Source organism: Myiozetetes cayanensis, unplaced genomic scaffold, assembly GCF_022539395.1.
Source record: "Myiozetetes cayanensis isolate MyiCay16 unplaced genomic scaffold, myiCay2020 scf1, whole genome shotgun sequence".
Classification (NCBI taxonomy): Eukaryota; Metazoa; Chordata; class Aves; order Passeriformes; family Tyrannidae; genus Myiozetetes; species Myiozetetes cayanensis.
The window spans coordinates 148,339,810-148,360,019 of record NW_026086604.1 but is presented as its reverse complement, the minus strand read 5'-3'; the positions used below and the strand labels follow the sequence as shown (position 1 = coordinate 148,360,019).

Below are 20,210 nucleotides of genomic sequence, written 5' to 3'. Positions count from 1 at the left end.
AGGTGCCCAGCAAAGGACTCCCAGAGGCACTGGCTCTCGAAAATTCCTGTGAATTTAAATTGTGGGTGCTGCCAAAATACTGCATTTCCTACTGCTCTGTCCACCTGCAGTGCTTTTGTAAGTCCCAGTCATAAAAATATCTATATATCTATATAAAAAATTTGTTGGTCCTTATTTTACTCCAGCTATACAGGAAAAGTGCTGCTGTGCTTGCAGTAATTATGGTTATCAAGGCAAAGTTTGCAACTGTGAGATTAAAACAAGCTGAGAGTGGGAAATTAAGGCATCCCAAACTAATGATTCCCATTCCATGATCTGTGCCATTTGTGGTGTTTTATCCAATGTTCCCAGCCACGAGAAGGGCACATTTCTGGCAAGGAAAGGTGGACACTGGACACCTAAAACTCCAAATTTCACCAGTCAGCACCCAGGGAACATCTGTGTCTGAGTCAATCCAGCAGCACTTTCTCCTTAGCTGTGTGCTAAGGGGAGGAATAACCAAAATTCCTTCTGGAACAAGACAAAACCCAGCAAAAAAAGTCTTTAATAGCCCCTTCCCAGGAATAGCACATTGAGCTGAGTTGAGTTTGAGGTCCTTCTGCACTGAGATGAGGAATTTTGTACATTATTACCTAGCAGGTGAATCTCATCACTTGCACAGCAACAAGTTTTTCAGAGGATTTTTTTAGTAGTGCCTCAAACTGAGCATCTTAGGGGTGGTCAAAAGGCTGGAAAGATCATCTAACAAATACCCAGGTGAAAGTTTGGCATCCTGAAATGCAGCTCTGTGTGTGAATGGACAGATTCATCCCTTCTAATGACAGAGTTGGGATTTCACCTCGTTTGGCCCCTCCAAGACATCAAAATAGGGATCATCTGATAAATGTGATTATTTCCAACACAGCTGAGCTGCTCACTAAGAATCCCCTCACAGTAAGCAAAGATTTTGTCAGCAGGCAAGACAATCTGAACAGGATTCATCACATCCTAGAACAGATGCCAGAACACACGAGAGATGCCTAAAACCAAGTGAAAATCCCTCACCAAAAGCCACTGGGTGTAAAATCGCTCTCAGTCTACTTGGCCTTGATTTTATATAAAAGGATCCACTCCTGTATTGAATCACACGTGTCATTTTACATCTTTACTGGTTGTTTTAGCAGGGAGTTATAAAATTCCAAGGCACAGGACTGCAAGGACAGTCCTGCTTGTGAAATGCGTCCTACACACCCTCCCATAAACTGGGCAAGCTCTGCCACCAGGCCAATAAAACACTCCTTCCTGCAGGCCTCCAGAAAGGCTGTTTGGTATCCTCTGATGGTCACAAACTTCTATTTAAAGCCCAGACTTTGATCTCCTGGCTGTTTGATTCTCCTGGGTACACACACACTGCCAGCTTCAATCGCTTTTCCCTGGGGATTTCTCCCAACCTGCATCCTCTGCAGCCTTTTTTCCCCTGCTGAAAAACAAACTTCTCCTCCTCAGGGCTGGGCATGTTTTTGTGACCTCTGGCCCTGGAATCATAAAATCATCATAGAATCATCAAGGTTGGAGGAGACCTTTAAGACCATCAAGTCCAACTGTCGAGTCTCCTGAAATGTGGGAAACTTCACAGGCATTGGATTGTGCTCCTGGCAGGGAACAGAGGGATTCACACAGAGCATCCAGTTCCACCCCCTGCCGTGGGCAGGGACACCTTCCACCTGTCCAAGTTGCCCCAAGCCCTGTCCAACCTGACCTTGGACACTTCAGGGATCCAGGGGCAGCCACAGCTTCTCTGGGCAATCTGTTCCAGGCCCTCCCCACCCTCCCAGGGAAGAATTCCTTCCTAATATCCAATCTAAACCTCTACTCTTTCAGTTTGAAGCCATTCCCCCCTTGTCTTGTCCCTCCATCCCTTGTAAATGGTCTCTTTCCATCTTTCCTGGAGGTTCCTTTCAGGTCCTGGAAGGCCACAATTAGGTCACCCTTTCCAAAGCCTTCTCTGCTCCAGGCTGAACAATCCCACCTCTCCCATTCCATAAGGAATAAACACCAGGAATGGGTGTTGGAAGACAAAACACCTCTAAAAGAAATGTTATTGTTTATCAGTGGAAATCCTGCTTATCCCGAGCCAGTGATCACCCTCAGCCCCACCATCAAGTGTTCTTAATGAGTGACTAATCTATCTGACACATCAAATTAGAGCTGTGATTAAGCCCCTCTGATCAATACAATCAATAATGGCTTCTAAACAAAGCTTCGTGTCTGCAGTGTACCCAAACAGTGTTTCCTTGTTTCCACTCATTTAATTAGCAAGGATAACAAATTGGTTGTTAAACCTCCAGCGATTTTCTTTCTGCTCAAAAGGATGTGGAATGTGCAGAAGGCAACACACCTCCTGGCCATAAATCAAGGTATTGCACTGCAGATCACAGGGAATCTCGGCTGCTTTCCATCCTCCTGTTCTGGGGGATGGAGCTGTGTTAAAATAACATTTTTCCTGTGAGTTTTACTGAATTTTTTGTTTCCAGCAACACTCAGATGAGACAGTCATCACCTTCATACGATCTCCTATCAGCACCTTCAGGAGATTTCTCCCCAGCAAACTTCCCCCTCACCCACAACTGTCAAAGTTTTATTTTGCTCAGCTCTATTGAGTTATGGAGCCCCATTCCAGAAAAAAAACAAACAAACCACCTTTTTTTTGACCTTCTTGTGCCTTAAACACTCCACAGGGAAAACACATCCCATGTAGGCACTTTGAAATCATCTGTCCACTTTCAAAACAGACTTCTCCATAAACTGATCCACCCAGAGTCACCCATTTTTTTGGGGCCAACGCTTGGGACATTCTGGTTTCTTTCTGTTCACTCCAGGACAAGCCATGGCTGTGTAGATTAAAGTCAGGTAATGAGCTTTTAAATATCTGTTGATGTCTTGAGGTAAATGGATTCCAACTGCTTTCCACAGAGTTTGCACTGTAAAATTTGGCTGTGTCCCAGCACATCCTTGTTGCACACCAGTGTCACCACTGACCACTTCAGGGCATGCTGATGTGCACAAACATCTGGCATGAACCCAATCCACGGACAAAAAAACTGTTTACAGTGCTCACAACTGCAATTTCTGCACCACTGTTTATGAGCAGTGACTGCTGGAAACGTAGACTTCTCCCAGTCCAACATTTCAGTGTTCCATTGTGAACCCACCCCCACTTCCCCCAAAGGATTTCCCTACACTTGCTGATGCTTGGGCATTAAGGGTTTTTGCCTGTCTTTACTTCAGAACTGGGAAAAACGTTTTCAGTGCTTTAATTTGGTGGTTAGAGAGGAAAAAAAAAAAAAAAAGCTGTTATGGATTAAAGTTTCCAATGAGGAAAATCACTTTGACAAAGCAGAAAAAAAATTTATCACTTCAAGTATTTTATTTTTCTGCTTTTAATGTACTGTGTGTAAATTGAGTGTCTTGAAATACCCACGAAAACGAAAAGAAGTATTTTGTTGGCTTTCAGATGAATGTTTTGAACTGCCCTGACTTTTTTCCCTTTACTGGATATTCCAGGAGAACATTTCTTCAAACAGCTCCATTTAACTGCACAGGGACACTTGAAACAGCTCCCAAATCAAAGCAAACCGCCTCTCAGCAGATAAAAGCAGGGGCCAAAAAGCCCTTCCTCGCATCCAGTAAAGCTCCTCCTGGGATCAGCTTGTCCCAGGATGTTATTCCAGCATTAAGCAGCATGGAACACTCCTTCAGCCTGTGGCCTGACTGCAAGCAATGCCAAGGGAGAGAGGATGGGGACAGGTTTTCTTCCCCTTTTTCCTCTTTCAGGAGGAGGGATGTAAATACCAAGCTGGATACTCATCTTCCCACCCTTTCCCCTGGCAGTGTGATCCCTTCTTTTGGCATCCTGACAGCCCAACCTTGGTCCCTACACCTCTTTTACTCACAGAAACAAGACTGGAGACTTGAGAGAGGCACTTGAAGAGGGAGAGATCCAACTGGATGCCTTAACCTGGGGCTGAGTTCCTTCCTCCTTTCCCGATCACTGAAGCAGGAGTGGATTAAGGAGACCGGGAGAGCCTTCCAGGAGGACTGCCCAGTGTGGGGTGTGCTCCACGAACAAGGAGAGGACCTCAGCTGCCTGGCCCAACTCCAGAGATACTTTGCAGCCTTGGAACACCCCATCCCTTCCTCTGCTTCTCCACCAGGACTGGAGCAACCTCGGCATGGGGACGGGAGGGCAGTTTAATGGAAGGAGAAGGTGGCTTGTGGTGTTCCTTGAACCTGGGAACTTCAGGCTTTCAGATGCCAGGGAAAAAACTGGTTAAGGAACTTCCAGCTCAGAGAGATGGATGACTGTGTAAACACACCTAAATTAGGCTTGCCCAGCTGGGAGACAGCAAGGGAACCTTGGGGAGTGATTCCAACTCTTGGCTGATTGAATTGCGCTTTGGAAGCACCTATTTCTCTCCCTCCTAAAGAGCTCAGGATCACCTGGAGCGACTGCAGGGATGAGAAAAGGCCTGGGGAAGGCAGATGTGAGGCTGGGGGATGTTGGCTTGGTGGTCAGGGAGAGGAGAGAGCGTTCCCACGTTGCCATACCTGCGGTCTGGTTATCCCCAGTGAGCTCTGCCAGGCACTGGCTCCGCTCCTCCTCGATCTCCTGCATGATGCTGCACTCTGGCCGTGTGCTGGACGCCTGCAGAGAGGGCAGAGAAGGACAGAGTGAGCAAAACCCGCCCTCAGAGATGCATCCCTGGGGATTCACAGCCTCGTGGAGTGACCTGGAGCTCTCCAGGGCCACTGCACAGTGGTGACACAAAACAAGCCTTATTTTTGTTTGCCTGAGAGAAGCGAGTGCAGCCCAGTGCCTGCTGGAAAATCTGCATTTCCCTGAGGGAAAAAACCCCCAGCCTATTTTTTTTCCCTGATGATCAGGAGCAATCCTGCTACTTTATGCTCTGGGAACCCTGCCTGGATAACCAGCACCACCAGCTATGGAGGGCAGGGAGACAGCAGCTTTAATATCCATGCCAAGAGCAGGGGGATCTGAGCTTTGGGGTTTATTCCCCATCCTCTTGCTAATTCAAAGCAAAACAAAACCCCAATCAAATAAGAACCAAACCTCTGATGCAGATTAGGAGATCAAGGAGCTAAAAAGCAGGAAATTCCCAGTGACAAGACTTTTTTTTTTTTCCCCTCAAGTGGTTTCTCCTCAGTCAGACTTAATTATATTGTGTTTGCAATACAACAGTGGCTATAAATGTTCAGGTAATTAATTGTGGACTCTTTACACAAACTGCCTCAATCATAAAATGTGAAAATACTGATTTTTTTACTCTGAAAAAAGGAACCAGGAGCTCACACACATCACCATGTCCCCTTGTCACCAACATGCTCTCAACCTGTCTCGTTTCCAAACGTGTGAGCTGTAAAGGGAAGGTCCAGAAATCCTTTGAAGGAACAATTGTTTGCTGTAAATTGCCCTTTGGATTACCACTGTAAAATAATTTAGCGCATTAAATTTATTCTCACCCTTTCCTATTGGCCTATTAGCTCTCTTCCCTGTTTCATCCCATGCCTGGTTCAGATTGTAATTTCCTTTAGGTTGGGAATGGGCCTTGATTAGCGGTGTGTAAACAATTAATTATGTGCCTTCCTAGTCAAATTAAAAATAAACAAAAAACCAAACACGAGAAGAGGGGGAAATCGTTTGGAGTTGTCTTCATTCTCAAATGTTTCTTATTCCCAAAGGGAAACAGATCTTTGGAAATTTGATCTTGGCTCATCTAAAATACCATAGATTCATTTTGTTTTGATTTACGGTGCTTGTTGCCTTTTTATTTTAACCTCGAAAAAGCAGGAGGGGAAGCGTGAGAGATTTGCAGAACACTTGCTGTAAAAATAAAGACTGAAATGTTTTCAAAACATCTGCATTTTTCAAAGGAAAGTTTTAACTCTCTGGACTTAACCTATTGCCAAATCCATCTCACATCTATAAATACCTCCAATTTTCCCTTTATAAATTAATTCGTATCGCTCTAACCTCGATCAGGGCTGGCAAAGCACTCTCTGCTTCTACAATATATTTTATTATTTTTTTTTAATGCAGCAATTTTTGCACCAAGCCCATTAGCAAGGGCACTTGGCCTGGATCAGGAATGGTGTGGCCACAGCACCAGGGCAGGGATTGTCCCCCTGTGCTGGGCACTGGTGGGGACACACCTTGAATTCTGTGTCCAGGTTTGGGGCTCTCACAACAAGAAGGACACGGAGGGGCTGGAGCGTGACATGGGAAGGGAAGGGAGCTGGGAAGGGGCTGGAGCAGCAGGAACAGCTGAGGGAGCTGGGGGTGCTCAGCCTGGAGAAAAGGAGGCTCAGGGGGGACCTTCTGGCTCTGCAATCCCTGACAGGAGGGGGAGCCAGGAGGGGGTCTCTTCTCCCAGATAACAAGTGACAGGACAAGAGGAAACGGCCTCGTGTCGTTCTGGGGAGGTTTAGGTTGGATATCAGGGAAAACTTCTTCACCAAAAGGGTGAACACTGGAACAGGCTGCCCAGGGCAGTGGTTGAGTCACCACCCCTGGAGGGATTTCAAAGCTGTGTAAATGTGGCACTTGGGGACAGGGGTGAGTGGTGACTTGGCAGTGCTGGGTTAGTGGTTGGAGTTGATGATCTCAGAGCTCTTTTCCAACCTTAATGATTTTATGATGATTCTACAAGCAAAGAGTGGGATGTATCTCGGCTTCTCTCTCCATGGGAAACATCACCCTGAATTTTAGCTGAGTCAAAGCTCTATGTTCAGTCTGAAATGGTTTTTTTTTACCATTCCTAGTCCACAGAGAGCTAGCAAGCATCAGCTCTGAAGGCTTTCATCCCACTTCCCTGACTGTGCTTGGACTAGTTCAAACTGAAACACCTACTGCTTGGCCGGGGGAGGTCAGTGATGTGTGAATTGAATGCCTACAGACCTTTAACTGAATCACCCAAGGTCAACAAACAGATTCACACTGGAGGACTTCGAGTTTATGGCTCATTTGGCACATTAACTGAACAAGTGAATAAATAACCCAATCACAGCAACCCTCTTCTCCCTCCTTAGTGATAACAGCAATAACCCTCACATATCACAGCTGTCATTGATACAGGCCAGCAAAGGCAGATGGAATAAAAATCATGTGAAAATATCACAGTTTTGGGGCATCATTAGGAAACAGAAAGGCTGTCTTTTTGTGCTGATGGGTCACAAGCACATCTGGCGTGATGGTGAGCAAGGCAGCAAGTTCAGCTGCCTCAATTCACCTCCCAAAATGTTCATGGTTGAAAAGACCCCTCAAGAGCTGCCTGTAAAGGGGGATATTCCCTGGGATAAGGGACTAAATAACTCTCCTTCCTTGGAGAGGAGGAACACCTTCTCCTAGGTGTATTCCTTCTAGAAAAGTTGGAGTAGATTTTATAGACAGCTTGGGACAAACTCACTTTACTACTTCCCCAGCTCTGGGATTTTTTTGTTTTGGTTTGGTTTTTTGTTGTTGTTTCTTTGGGGTTTTGTTTCTCTTTTGTTGTTTTGTTTTGTTGTTTTGTTCTTTTTCTCCTGTGCTGGGTTTTGTTTGTTTTTATCGGGTGGAAAAGGAAGAGGTTTTGGGCTTTGACATCTTTCTGTGGGCAAGTGGCCACACAGACAGGGGGCTGAGGAGCACATGGATTCACGTTTTCCATCCAAGAAGTAAACATAAGCTCTGATAGTGAACACTAAGCCAGTTTCTTGGGATTATCTTTGAATGGTTGAAGCTGAAACTTGATAAACTCCTCCCCTTCACTAATCCCCCCTGGCACGGCCAAGACAAGATGTAAAAGTTGTGGTGGGTTTATCAGAGGCTGTTTCTCCTTCTCTTGCCTTCCTAGAACTTCTAGAACTTGATTTCACTCATTGCTTGAGGTGGAGGTGAAGTTTCTTAACCCTTTCTCATGTGAATCACAAGGGAAATGAAATATTTTAGCAGCCAGATCTCATTTCAAGCATCAGAAGCATAACCTGAAGGAGCTACTTCTGGCTCCTTGTCAGGAGAGCTCCCCATTTCAGTCCATGGCTTTCATCCACACTCATTATTTTAGGAACACAGGACTGAAGGAACTTCTTACACAACAAGCTCAGCTTTGATTTCTTCCACAACTTCCTTCAGCTCTGTCTTAAAACTAGATTTTAGATTCTTTTCAGTTTCTTCCTTTTAAATATCCTCAGTAAAACACAGCTTTATTCCTAAAAACCCTCTGAGCCAAAAAAAACACTGTGTAAAAATGCAAGAATGAACAAAAAAAGAGAGTGAACCAAAGAAAAACACCAACTCAGGATTTTAATATATAATGATGGGTGACACAATTTCCTTCAATAAGACTGTCAAAAGCTACAAAAGCTCTGGCATTTCTGGGAAAAGGGGGAAAAAAAAAGAAGTGTTTATGGAGTATTATAATTATTTGCTCTTCTACAGGACCTTGTCTAAGAATCCAAACCCATGCTACCAATATGACAACAAGGGGAAGTAAATGTTAGATATTAGCACCAGAGACATAAACTGGATGATGATCCATGATTAAAACACATCAAACATCCTGTGTGGCCTTTGCAGGATCAGTGCAGGAGGACTTGCCAACCCAGGGATTTTTAAAGACTTATGTAGTGTTATATTCTCACATATATTAGGGTCTTAAGGAAGAAGTGACAGCCTGGAACTGATGACCCACAGCAGCTTAAAGAGAGGCAGCACCTGAGTAAATTCTCACAACTGATTAGGAGACAGCTCTGATGGCTGGGTTTAAGCACGTTTTGCTCCTTTAAATTATCATCTGGAGTAAGTAAGTACGAATTTCCACCCCAGGATGCTCAGATTAAGGATCTGAATCCAGGTTATTGCATAAATAAAGAGATGCTGCAACACTGAGATCAGTGGTGATTATACCTACAATTCACAGTAAGGAGCAAAGTGCTGTAAAACCTCTCCCATGGTTGAGAGAAAATAAGAAAGGAACAACAGTGATAATCCCAAGAACTCCCAGGTACAGCAAAGTGGACTCCACTCCCTGACTCCTCTAGAAATTGGAGGCAGCAAAGTAACTTAGTTTTCCCTGTCATTGACTGCTTTTAATTTCCTTTACCTCTGGGTGTAAGAAGCCTGCTTGTGGGAAAATCTGTTCCTTTTCTTAAAGAGTGTTCCAAAACTTACCCACTAAACTGATCAAACCTTCTGTGGGAAATTCACCTGTAAATCATCTGCTCAGACAACGACAGGGACAGCAGAAATACAGAGCAAATGCAGACCCAGAACTGCCTGACAGGACTCAGAGACACGATCTGGGGATCCATGGGCAAAAATTAGGTGTCTGTATGCAAACATCTACATCTGTCTGCTTCACACTGATTGTCCTTCCTCACCTGAAGGGAGAAGGAAGCACTTTCAGGGCATGAGTCACTCCAAACCAAAGGAACTGTCTAAAATAGGTAAGAGGAAACCCTCTCCTGTTTCATCCAGGGAGCCCGAGGCAACTGGCTCAGGGGTGCATGTCTAGACTGCAGATAACTAAAGTTAAATGAGATAAACCCACAGACTTGGGCCCATGTCTAAATTCAGTGATTCCCCTCCAGACAGCCCCATCCTTCCCCAGAGCAGCTGTGAGATGGTAACTGGAAGGGTCCTCACAGAGAAGTTCAGTGAAAGTCTCGTGAGGGCTCGAATTTGCTCACAGGTTGTGGTTTGTTTTTTTTTATCAAGATGTATCAGCTTGGAAATGCTGCTGTTCAGAAAAGGTCCTTGGCTTTAGGAGAATGTGCAGGAAGGTGTTAACACTGTCCTGAATTGCTGCTCCTCCAGCCCCCAGTCATGTACACTTCATGGCTGGGAACTGAAGAAACTGTCCCTAATTCAGCTGCAGGCACAGAAGGGATCATAAAGCCTCAGATCCTAATTCCTGACAATGCCTCCATCCATCCACACCTGATTCTTGCCCCAGGCAACCCCAGAGTGCCCCCAGACAGTCCTGCCTGCTCTCCACTGCACCTCCAGCTCACTCCAGCTGTGGCCCCACAGTCTTCTTTTCCTCCTGAAACCAACCCAGGTGTCCCATCCAGCAGGTCCTCCTGCCACCACAGCAAGATCTGCACTGAACTCAGATGGCCATGGAATGTAGAAGGCTTTGTGTGGCAGGGAGAGCAGAGGGGGTTCCCAAATCCAGAGGCAGGGGGGTTGGCAATTTGAGCAACATCCCGGAGAGCCCCTGAGCAGGGAAGAGGGCAGCTCAGTACAGAGCCTGGGACCAAATTAGAGCTTGATTCAAATCACAGTGAAGTCCCTGAGGCTTCTCCCGTGCCCTTCTCATTCCCAATCATTCCCCAGACCTCTCCCACCGCCTGGGAGCTGCACAGACACAAAACCTGCACAAAACCTTCAGCAAACAGGATGAGGCTGGATATTGGATGTTATTTATAACCACGGGGTTGGATAAAGTAATCTGGGTGTTCTTTGTTTCCCAGAAATGCTGCAGTGGTCTGGTTTGAGGAACAGCAGCCTTGGTTTAACAACATGGGCAGCTCCTTTTAACTTTTAGAGGAAGTGAAAGCTCTGAGAGTGTCTAAAATCCAGTGGAAATCCAGTGTTCCCACACCATCAGCAAAGCAAGGGCTGCAGTGACAGTCCAGACCATCAGCACTCCCCCCACACAGTTCTGAGTGTCCTGTGGGAAGGGTCAGCGTGAAAACACGGGAATAATGAAAAAATTTGTTCCACTATTCCTGGCTGAAAGGGACTCCAAGCTCCAGGTGGAACAGGTTGTACCACGAGCCCGAGAGCCTCGGCCAGGCAGGAGAACGGAACAAATGGGACATGACACGACTCCCCCACGCCGTCTGAGCCAGGCCAGCACGCAGCACTCCCACCTGACGGGAACACTGATGTCCTCCCGGGAGCCTGAGGGCCACAGCTAATTTTTCTGACAGCTCCAACCCCCCTCAGGAAGGCTCAGGATCCCAGAACGCCACAGGATGCTGTGCCAGGGCTGCGTCCCAAACATCGACACTTGTGCTGAGCACACAGCTGAGTGTGGAGGGAAACAGATGATCCAAGTGAAGTGTCAGGTGCTGGAAATGTCTGTGTTACGAACCAAAACAGCACACCAGCAAGTGCCACACTGTGAATGCAGAATTGTGGGATGGTTTGGGTTGGAAGGGACCTCCAAGATCATCTCTTTCCAACCCTGGGTGCTCCAAGCCCCATCCAACCTGGCCTTGAACACTTCCAGGGATTGGACACGGTGAGGTTTGACCAGGAAAGAGCTTAACAGTGGTTTTAGGGAAGCAAGGATATCACCCTCTCACTTCCTGGGGGGACTCACCACCCCAGCTTTGCTGCCATCCCAGAGTTTTGCTTCCCATCCATCCCTGATTCCAAGGCAAGGAGCCACCACCTCCCACTGTGCAACCAGAGTGTGATGAAACAGCTGCTCAGGCAGGTAATTAATTCTACTTTATTCCACTGGGCATTTTCTTTTGTCATTCCTTTCCTGCCCACAGCACAGGGGGGAAAAGGATTCGAGGGAAGATGTTTCTGCCTTGCCTGTTTAAAAGGGAAAATGTAAAAGGGTGCAAATGACACAGGAGCTGAATGCTCAGGTGGTACAGTGTCACCAGCTGATGTCACTGGCTGTAGATCCCAGCATGTTTTACAAAGGCAGTGTCTGTAATGCCTTTTGGCAGAGGGAGAAACCAAGGCAGAAAACCCAAGATCGAAATAACCCCAACAAATAAACAAACAAACCCCAAACCCACCAAAACCAAAACCACCACCACCACCAAAATTAAAAAAAACCCAAACAAACCACAAAACCCCAAACAAACAAAAAAAACCCCCAAAAGAACCCAAGAAAATCCCAATCCATGACCCACCCCCCCCCCAACCAACAACAAAACAACACATCTAAACTGTCAGGTTGGTCTGCCTGTCTCCAAAAACTCCTTCCTTACAGCAAAGATGGACAAAAGGAGTAAGAAAAACCCCCTAAGTACCTCCCATCTCTGTTGGCAGCATCTGTGTGTCTCTAAAAGACCTTTCCATGTGCCAGGGTACCCTGAAGTCCACATCTGTCAGAGATATGAAACATTTATATGTTCTCCTCAAAATACCCTGGTCTGGCAGCAAAGAGCCAAGAGAGAAAAAGAGAATTTGGATGGAAAAAAGAGTAGGGAGGAAAGGAGTTGGGCCCTTTTTCCACGGGAACAAGAGAAAGACCTCAAATCTCACTTCAGGGATATTGGCAATTAGGAAGGTAAAACCTTCAGATGGGCATTAGGAGGGATCAGGACACCTGGGCAGAGCAGCAGATGGATCAGGAAAGAAAATGATGTTTAGAGCAGCAGAATGAGCAGAAAACCTCTGAGCACTGAGTCTCACCCTGGCTGTCAAGAGCAACTCAGCCAAGCAGAGAAAGTCTTTGAGCCACATAAATAAAAAGAGAACAACAACAGGGAAAAAAAAAAAAAAAAAAAAAAGAGAAGTCCTGAAATTCAAGTGAAAATTAATCACAGCCCCCCAAAAAGGAGAAGTCACAGCTCCCACTTCTGTTCACTGGCTTCTCCAAAGAACTGGGGGTGAAAATGTAAATTTTGCTACTACCAAGTTGAATAGTTGCACATGTGGGGGGAATGGTTTAGCTTGAATAATTGAGAACAACAACAGGGCTGGCTGGGAAGGCAAACAGGAGCATGGAAACTGTCATTTGTGAGGTGAAAGCCACTCAGAAGAGAACAACCTGCTCAGATGGGATGGTGGGAGTGGAACCATCTGGCTGAAAGTCAACAAAAGTAAAGCTTTTTTTTCGTGTAGGAAGGAGGGAGGCAAAAAGACCCAGACAGTTCTCAGCCAGTTAATCTGAGCACAAAAGCACACAAAGCTTTCTGAACACCACTCGAGGGAAAATGTAATTGGAAGTGTTATTGAAAGTGTGGCAGCAAGTGGAGATGGGGATAACATAAAAAAACGTGGTTTATCAAAAGGAAATCATGGCAATGTAAGCAATTGTTTGTTTGTTTTTAATACGGTTTGCTGTTGTGGGAGGTGAGGTGAAAATCGGTGGATCTAAACTTTGTTATCTTCACTAAAGAGTGTGATTGTGTGGATACAGGGATAATACAACAGCTGGAAGGAAGCTAAGGGAGATTGCCCAGAGAAGCTGTGCCTGCCCCTGGATCCCTGGAAGTGTCCAAGGCCAGGTTGGACAGGGCTTGGAGCAACCTGGGTTAGTGGAAGATGTCCCTGCCCACGGCAAGGGAGTTGGAACTGGATGATCTTGAAGGTCCCTTCCAATCCAAACCATTGTGGGATTCTGGGAAGTGGCCAGTGGGAAGGCTGGGGGGTGGGATGAAGGCAGAAACGTGGAGCCACGGGGAGGTCTGCAGGGTGTTACTGTAATGATGGAAAGAGAACAGGAAACAGGGAGCAACCAACAAAAAGGTCCTTGAGAACCCAAAACTTCTGCTGGAAACAACAGAGCAGGAGAACCTGCTAAGCTGATTGTACTTGAGGGATGCTGGAACACATAAAGCAAAGCTGTCTGGTTCTATATTACAGGCAACATCATCTTCACCGGAGCCTGTGTCTCCAGCAAACACCTCTTGGGGTATTTTCTGACCATTTTTATGGAGGGCAAAGCTCCTTGGTGGCTTCAGGGAAGGGGGCAGTGCAGAATCCATAACATGGCTGCAAATGGCCAATCTGCCCACAATTAGAGATGGGACAAAGATCCTTAAAAAAAGGACAGAGGAGGATAATTTAAATGGTGATGATGGTGCCTTTAGAGCAATCTACCCTTTAAAGCCACTCCTCCTTGTTTAGTAGCACCAACCTGCCTGGTAACTTCTCCTCCAGAGCCTGACCTGTCCTGGCTTTCCTGGCACATAAAATCAAGACAGCAGTGACACCAGACAGCTACCCAAAAAAAACCCTGCAGTCCTGTAGGTTTAGCTCTAATTTCCTGACTGGAAAGTCAAAAGAAGGAAAAAAAAAAAGGGGGGGAAAAAAAAAAAGAAAGAGAGAAAGAAAAAAAATTCGATAGCAATTAAACTCAACTTTGGTTCTGGGGAAGACAGTATGAAACTAAGGTAAAAACCCATTTTGCTGACTCCCCAAAGCTCCTTCAAGTGTGCAAAATCAATTAACTGAGAGACAGGCAGCAGCATGCTGAGCAGCAGGAGCATCAGGGAAGAGCCCAGGGAACATCCATTCCCACAGATTCACCTGCACAAGGGTGGGAGAGGGGAGAAAAGGAAAACTGCAGGGAGGAAAATCAGCCCCACCTGCTCATTCATCCTTTGCCTTGTGTGCCTCTCAAACACTGACTAGAACAGGGCCTGGGAACTTGGAAAGTGGTTCATCCAACATCACTGTGAAGTCACACAAGGGTGAGTTATCCCTTGTCATTATTGTTTTCACAAGCTGTTCATCAGAAATTTGGCCAAAGGATTACCCCAGTATTGCCCAGGGAAAGGATTCAGCAGAGGCATCGTGGTGGCCACCGAACAAACAGTACCTGGTGCTGTCTTACCATCAAATTATGGGAAATTTGGCTGGAATGGGGCCTCTTGAGGGCTGAATTTGGACTCACACCAGTGCTACTCTTGCTCAGCCACAGATTTCTCTACCCAAGTCTTCAAACCCTCCAAACAAGGAGACTGTACCTTTGTGGATGACTGCTTTGTTTGCTTTGACTTGGGGTCAAAGAAGAGCTACATCACCCCCTCTAACACAACAAATCTTCATCTACAGGGGTCCACTTTTTCACTTTTAAAAATAATAACCATGAGATTTTCACTGGGAGGTGGTGGTCGGTTTGCAGAGTGAGTTGTGAGACAAACCTCAGACACAGGGATTTCGATTGGCTTGGAAGTAGGGAGGATTTCACCTGGCACAACATACAACCCAGCCTAGCATTATAGGAGTGATTAAAGGTCTGGAAAACCTGCTAGTGCAAAAAATAATAATAATAAAGCACATTAAAAAGCCCAGCTAAACTTAGAGAGAGAGGAAGAGAAATGTGTAATCAATCACAGCCAGCAAGTGCCCGAACTGTAAGAAGATTTCCTCCCAAGGATATCTATTTAATGTGGCAAAAAAAAAAACAACAAAAAAGGCTTAACAAATTCCAGTGAGTGAATTCTCTAATGAGACAAAGGAGGATTAGAAGCAAAGTGTGGCTTGGGGATGGTTCAACACTGACAGGCACGACTGGCCTCTCTCAGGAGTGTCTCTTCCAAATCCTTCGGGTCTGTTTGTTCTGCAGGTCAAAAGAAGGAACGAATGGTTGGGGCTGGGCAGAGAGTTAAAAACTGAATTTCCCACAGTCACACAGTCCCTCCCAACCTCAGCCAGCCCAGGATTCTGCATGAAAATGATTCTGAGCTGAGAGTAAAGGGAAAGGTGCAATTCTTGGGATTCTTTTAACCGGACAGTCCATAAGGGGTGACTATTTAATTCCCATTTGATAAGTAAGAAGTCCCAATAAGGGTTTCTACAAGCTTTTGTCCCATCCTTTAACTGTCCCCAGTGACAGAGACTCCCCAGTGTCCCCATAAATCCTAATCCATTCCTGGGCTTCTCTCTGCTGACCATCAAAAAGAACTGGCCTAGGTTTTGAAACCCTAAATTACTGTGGCTGCAATTTAAGCCCCAAATTTCTAGTTCAACCCAGACTAGTTATGGAAATTTTTCTTCTCCCACTTCTTATTTGTAGCAGGGGTTTTTTTCCCATACTTAGAGACAAGTTGTGATTTCTCCCTTCAGTGTTTCGTTTTCTAGAATAAACATTCCCAGTTCTTTTATTTTTCCCCCCATAAACACATTTTTCAGACCTCTTATCATGCTTCAGGCCCTGCCTGGACTCCAGCTTCTTCAAGTGGTTTTACCCTAAAACAGAGACATGAGCTCCAGCTGAAAGTCCATCAGGGATCACTTGCCTCTTTTCCTTTGACCAAAACAAAAGTTTGTTTCCAGTTTATTGTTTATCTTACTTCCAGCCTAACATAATCAGCAGCCACACGTAAGAGAGTTTGTCTATGTGTTCAGCCCCTCCTCTGCAGCCTTAATGTGGAAAATGAACTGAAACAGGCAAAAAAAAAAACCCAAAAACCTGAGAAATTCTGATTTTGCAGGTGGAGAAGAGAAGCACAGAAAGATGAGGAGGACAAAATGTTTCACCAGGAGCAGGAACCAAGAGTAGCCCTTCCAGATCCCTTATCTAATCCTTAGTAAAACAATCACCTTTCAGCAAATCCTGCTATCAGTGCACCAGGTATTTGTGTTGCAGAGTCACAGCTGAACAGGAATAATGAACCTCAAGCCATCAAATCACCCCCCAGGAGAAGCAGAAAAGCCACCAGAAAATGGCATTGCACTTCATCCCCTCCAGCTCCCTGAGTGACACAACATATTCCAACAGCTTTTGGAGATACAGGTTCATGTTGAAATAGGAGGAATAAAAAAAACCAAACAAACCACCAGCTTTGCCCAAAATCAACGCTGAAAGATAAAAAAAAGACTTCTTAGGAAAGTATTTCCTCATTTTAGTTCCTCTCCACCCATGCAGCCCATCAGCTCCCCCCCACACACACACAAGAACCTCACTGAGAGCTCCTCAGTTTCACACCAGACCTGGGATTTTCCTTATTATCTATAGGGATTGCATTGTCCTCAAACATCAGAAAACCTGGATATTGAAGGAACTGAGGGAATGAGGAACCATCAGGAATCAGGCATCTCCACCTGCTGCGGTTTTACCTTTGCCCCAGGGTTTGTACAGCTGACCAGGACCAGCCAACAGACCTTGACATCCCAGAATCATGGAGTCATTGAGGTTGGAAAAGACCTTTGGGATCACTGAGTCCCACTGTTAACCCAGCACTGCCAAACCCACCACTGACCCACGTCCCCAAGAGCCACATCTACATGGCTTTCAACTCCTTGCAGGGATGGGGACTCCATGGGCAGCCTGTTCCAGTGCTGGACAACTGTTTCCATGAGGAAATCGCTCCTAATATCCAATCTAAACCTCCCTGATGCAGCTTGATCTTCCAGGTCTTTCCCTGGATGATTCTAAATGATTCTATTTATGTTGAGGTGAAGATATAAAACTCCTTTAAATGTCCCTCTGCTACAGCTCAAGCTGCCACCAAAGTTTCCAGTCACGAAATGCCTTGGGAGGAAATAACCTCAAAACAGCACCCTAAAGCAATCAGGGGGCATCATTAAAAAATAAAGCTACTAACAATTAAAAAATCCAGTCCTTCTTCCCTCCAAAGTTCTACCTTCAGCAGAGGCTTCTCAGCCACATGATAAACTCCTGGAAGTCCCAGCTTTCCTGCAGGAGGCATTCACCACAGTAACACTTCTGACATGCAACACGGCCCAAGAATGTTTTAAAAACATGAATTGAAAAAACCCAGCCAAGTTTTTCGCTTGCCATCCAAGCCACATGAATAGGAATATGTTCTATAAACACAGACATATCTCTAGAAACAATCACACCCAACAGGGGAGCCCCATTTGCACATGCTCTACTTACTGAAAGTTGAGTTTAATATTTAGCATGCTTAGTTTTCTTCTCTGGTGTTATTAATTGTAGTAACTGTAAAATTGTTAATGAAACAGCCCCTAAATTGTTCATAACAATTCTAAAACTACTCCCCTGTGAAATAAATGAGATTCCTCTCTTAAGTCCTCTCTGTGAACTGTGGGAAATGTCCCTGTGCTGATGACAGTGTTTGTAAAGTTGATTTTTGAGTAAACAATTATAGTAGGAAATGGATGCCTGCACGTACATGCTCTGCTTTGTTGACCCTTCCCACCTTTTCCAGGAATGCATCCCTACACTTCCACAATGATGGCATTAAGATTACATTATCTTTTCCTCACTGCCAAATTCCCTTTCCCTGTCATCCAGACAGCAACACCAGCATGTCGGAGTTCCCTATTAAAATATCCCTATGGTTCCCCAAATGATGCTTCTGTAATGAAAATCTACCTTCCTCTTGTCACCTGGGCATCCCACCTGCCACAAAACCTTCTCTTCTTGATGACCAGGCACCACCTTGATGATGGGGAACCTCCTTCACCAGCCCCCCCTGGCTGCCCTATTTATGGAATCGTGGAATCACAGGATGGTTTGGGTTGGGTTGGGTTGGAGGGGACCTTAAAGATCATCCAGTTCCACCCACCCACACCTTCCACTAGCCCAGGATGCTCAGAGCTGTGGGACAGGTCGTGGTTCTGCTGGAAGGATGGGCCAGGCAGCCAAAGGGATGATGAGCCAAGCCAAGCCTGGTTTTCCCATGATTAACCTGGAGTCAAAACTTGAATCTCAGTTCGACTGCAGATTAAAAGGGGGAATTGGAAGTGAAAATAAATAAGTCAACCAACAACCCAACATTTACTAAACTAAGACAAATATAGATGAAGAAATACAAACGTAGTACCATAAAGTTTAAAAGCATTATATGAGACCCCGAAGACATCAGGAAAAATCCACAGCTGATAAAAATAAGAGATAATTGAGAAGTGAATATTTCTAGGTTGTTTTTTTTTTCTTTGGTTAGTTTTTAGGTTTTTTGGGTTGCTTGGGGTTTTTTTAGTAACAAAAACGTGACAACCAACAAAATTGTACAAACTGCACACTGCAGCAGAGGAAAGCTCAACGTGTGACTCTGACCTGTATTTGGAAAGCAGCAGCGAAACGTGGATGGCTCTGCTGGTGATGAAGAAGCTTTTTGCAGTTCATTAATAACAAAGGCAGATGTTAAACAGCTTCCACGAGAGAGGTAAACATTGAAAATTAGCAGGCCTGGATAGCTTGCACCTCAAAGCACTTGTGATTGCTGGCTGAGAAGATCTATTTGAATACAGCCAAATAAAAAAACCTGCACTCAAAAGGGAACAGATTCAGCACAGCCCTCCAGGATGGCAGCCTGAATTTTGGAAACAAGGTGGAGGATTTAGGGACTAAAAGAGGGAAGTAATTCGGCATGAACTCCCAGAATGTGCTGCTGAGAAAAGGCAAACACAACTGTTTGCTCTATAAACTGCACAGCGAGGAGGAACGAGGAGAAAAACCCTCCTTTCCTCCGAGGCATCGGGAAGAGCTGCCCTGCGACACCACTGGCGTCAACGATTTTAAAAGGGCAATAAAGAACAAAGGAGGGTGTGGAAAGGAAGCACAAAAGGATGTGGAGGAGCTCTGCATCCTCCTGGAGCGAGGCATGGATGTCTTCCCTCCCAGGTTATCTCAGGACCTCTCAGCACCTCCACTGAGCAACTCAGTGAGGTGTTGAATGTCTTCAGAGGTCCCCTACAATCAGAAAATCACATCTAGTTGTGAAGTGAAAGCCTACAGAAATCCATAACCCTCTCCAGATTATCTGGATTAATAGCAGGGGTGAGGGGAAATGGCTTGGGCTGCCCAGCTCAGCTCCTGAAATGGAAGAGTTCAGCAGAGAACGAGCTATACTTTATCAGAAACAGGTTTTTGGCCTCAACCTACGGGTGGTAACTGGTGAAAATTAGCTGCTTTCAGTGATTTGCCAGATAAAATAATCTCTCCTTCCCATCAGGGATTACTCCAATCTTAATATAGTTACAACTGCACAGACTTCCTGGGTTTGGATACCAGATCTTGGCCCAGCCACTGAGATGTTTCATTCCACTTGGATTTTCCCAAATAGCTGCTGGCCTCTAATCATGCTCTTGCTGCTCTATGTTTAGGAAAAAAAACCCTCCACATTCAAATAATGAAGTTTCAATCATGTTCTGGGCTTCAAGAGGAGGAAATGCTGCACAGAAGTCATTACAAACTCCACTTCAGGGGCACTTCTGTTTGATAAAGGTATTTTTGTTAGGAAAACCTGATCAAGGCATTAATATCCAAGTCATGAAGCGAGAAGGGGAAAAGTCAAGTCATATTGATACTGTGGGAGCCACAGGGTGCTGCCAATTCCCAAGGTTTCATCAGGTATCTTCCCTTTTTCCTGGCATGGTTAGTACATCCTGGTCCAGGGGAAGGTGTCCCTGCCCATGGCAGGGGGGTTTGGAATGGGATGAACTTTAAGGTCCCTTCTCACCGAAGCCATTCCTTGGTTCCATCACCCCAGCCAAGAGATCATCACCAGCAGCAGCTTCTCCTCATCTTGATGGCACAGAG

At 45.5% G+C, this 20,210-nt stretch overlaps 1 protein-coding gene across 2 annotated transcripts in view; it reads right to left on the bottom strand.

Moving 5' to 3' along the window:
* LOC126644062 (vasoactive intestinal polypeptide receptor) overlaps positions 1–20,210 on the bottom strand; it is a 98,981-nt gene that overhangs the window by 60,532 nt on the left and 18,239 nt on the right. For both annotated transcript variants that reach the window (XR_007629851.1, XM_050322955.1), the window contains exon 2: positions 4,588–4,684. Coding sequence is in view for 1 of the 2 variants with exons in the window: in XM_050322955.1 (XP_050178912.1) it covers positions 4,588–4,684 (97 nt within the window). In the remaining variant the exon portion in view is untranslated. The remainder of the gene's footprint in view (positions 1–4,587; positions 4,685–20,210) is intronic.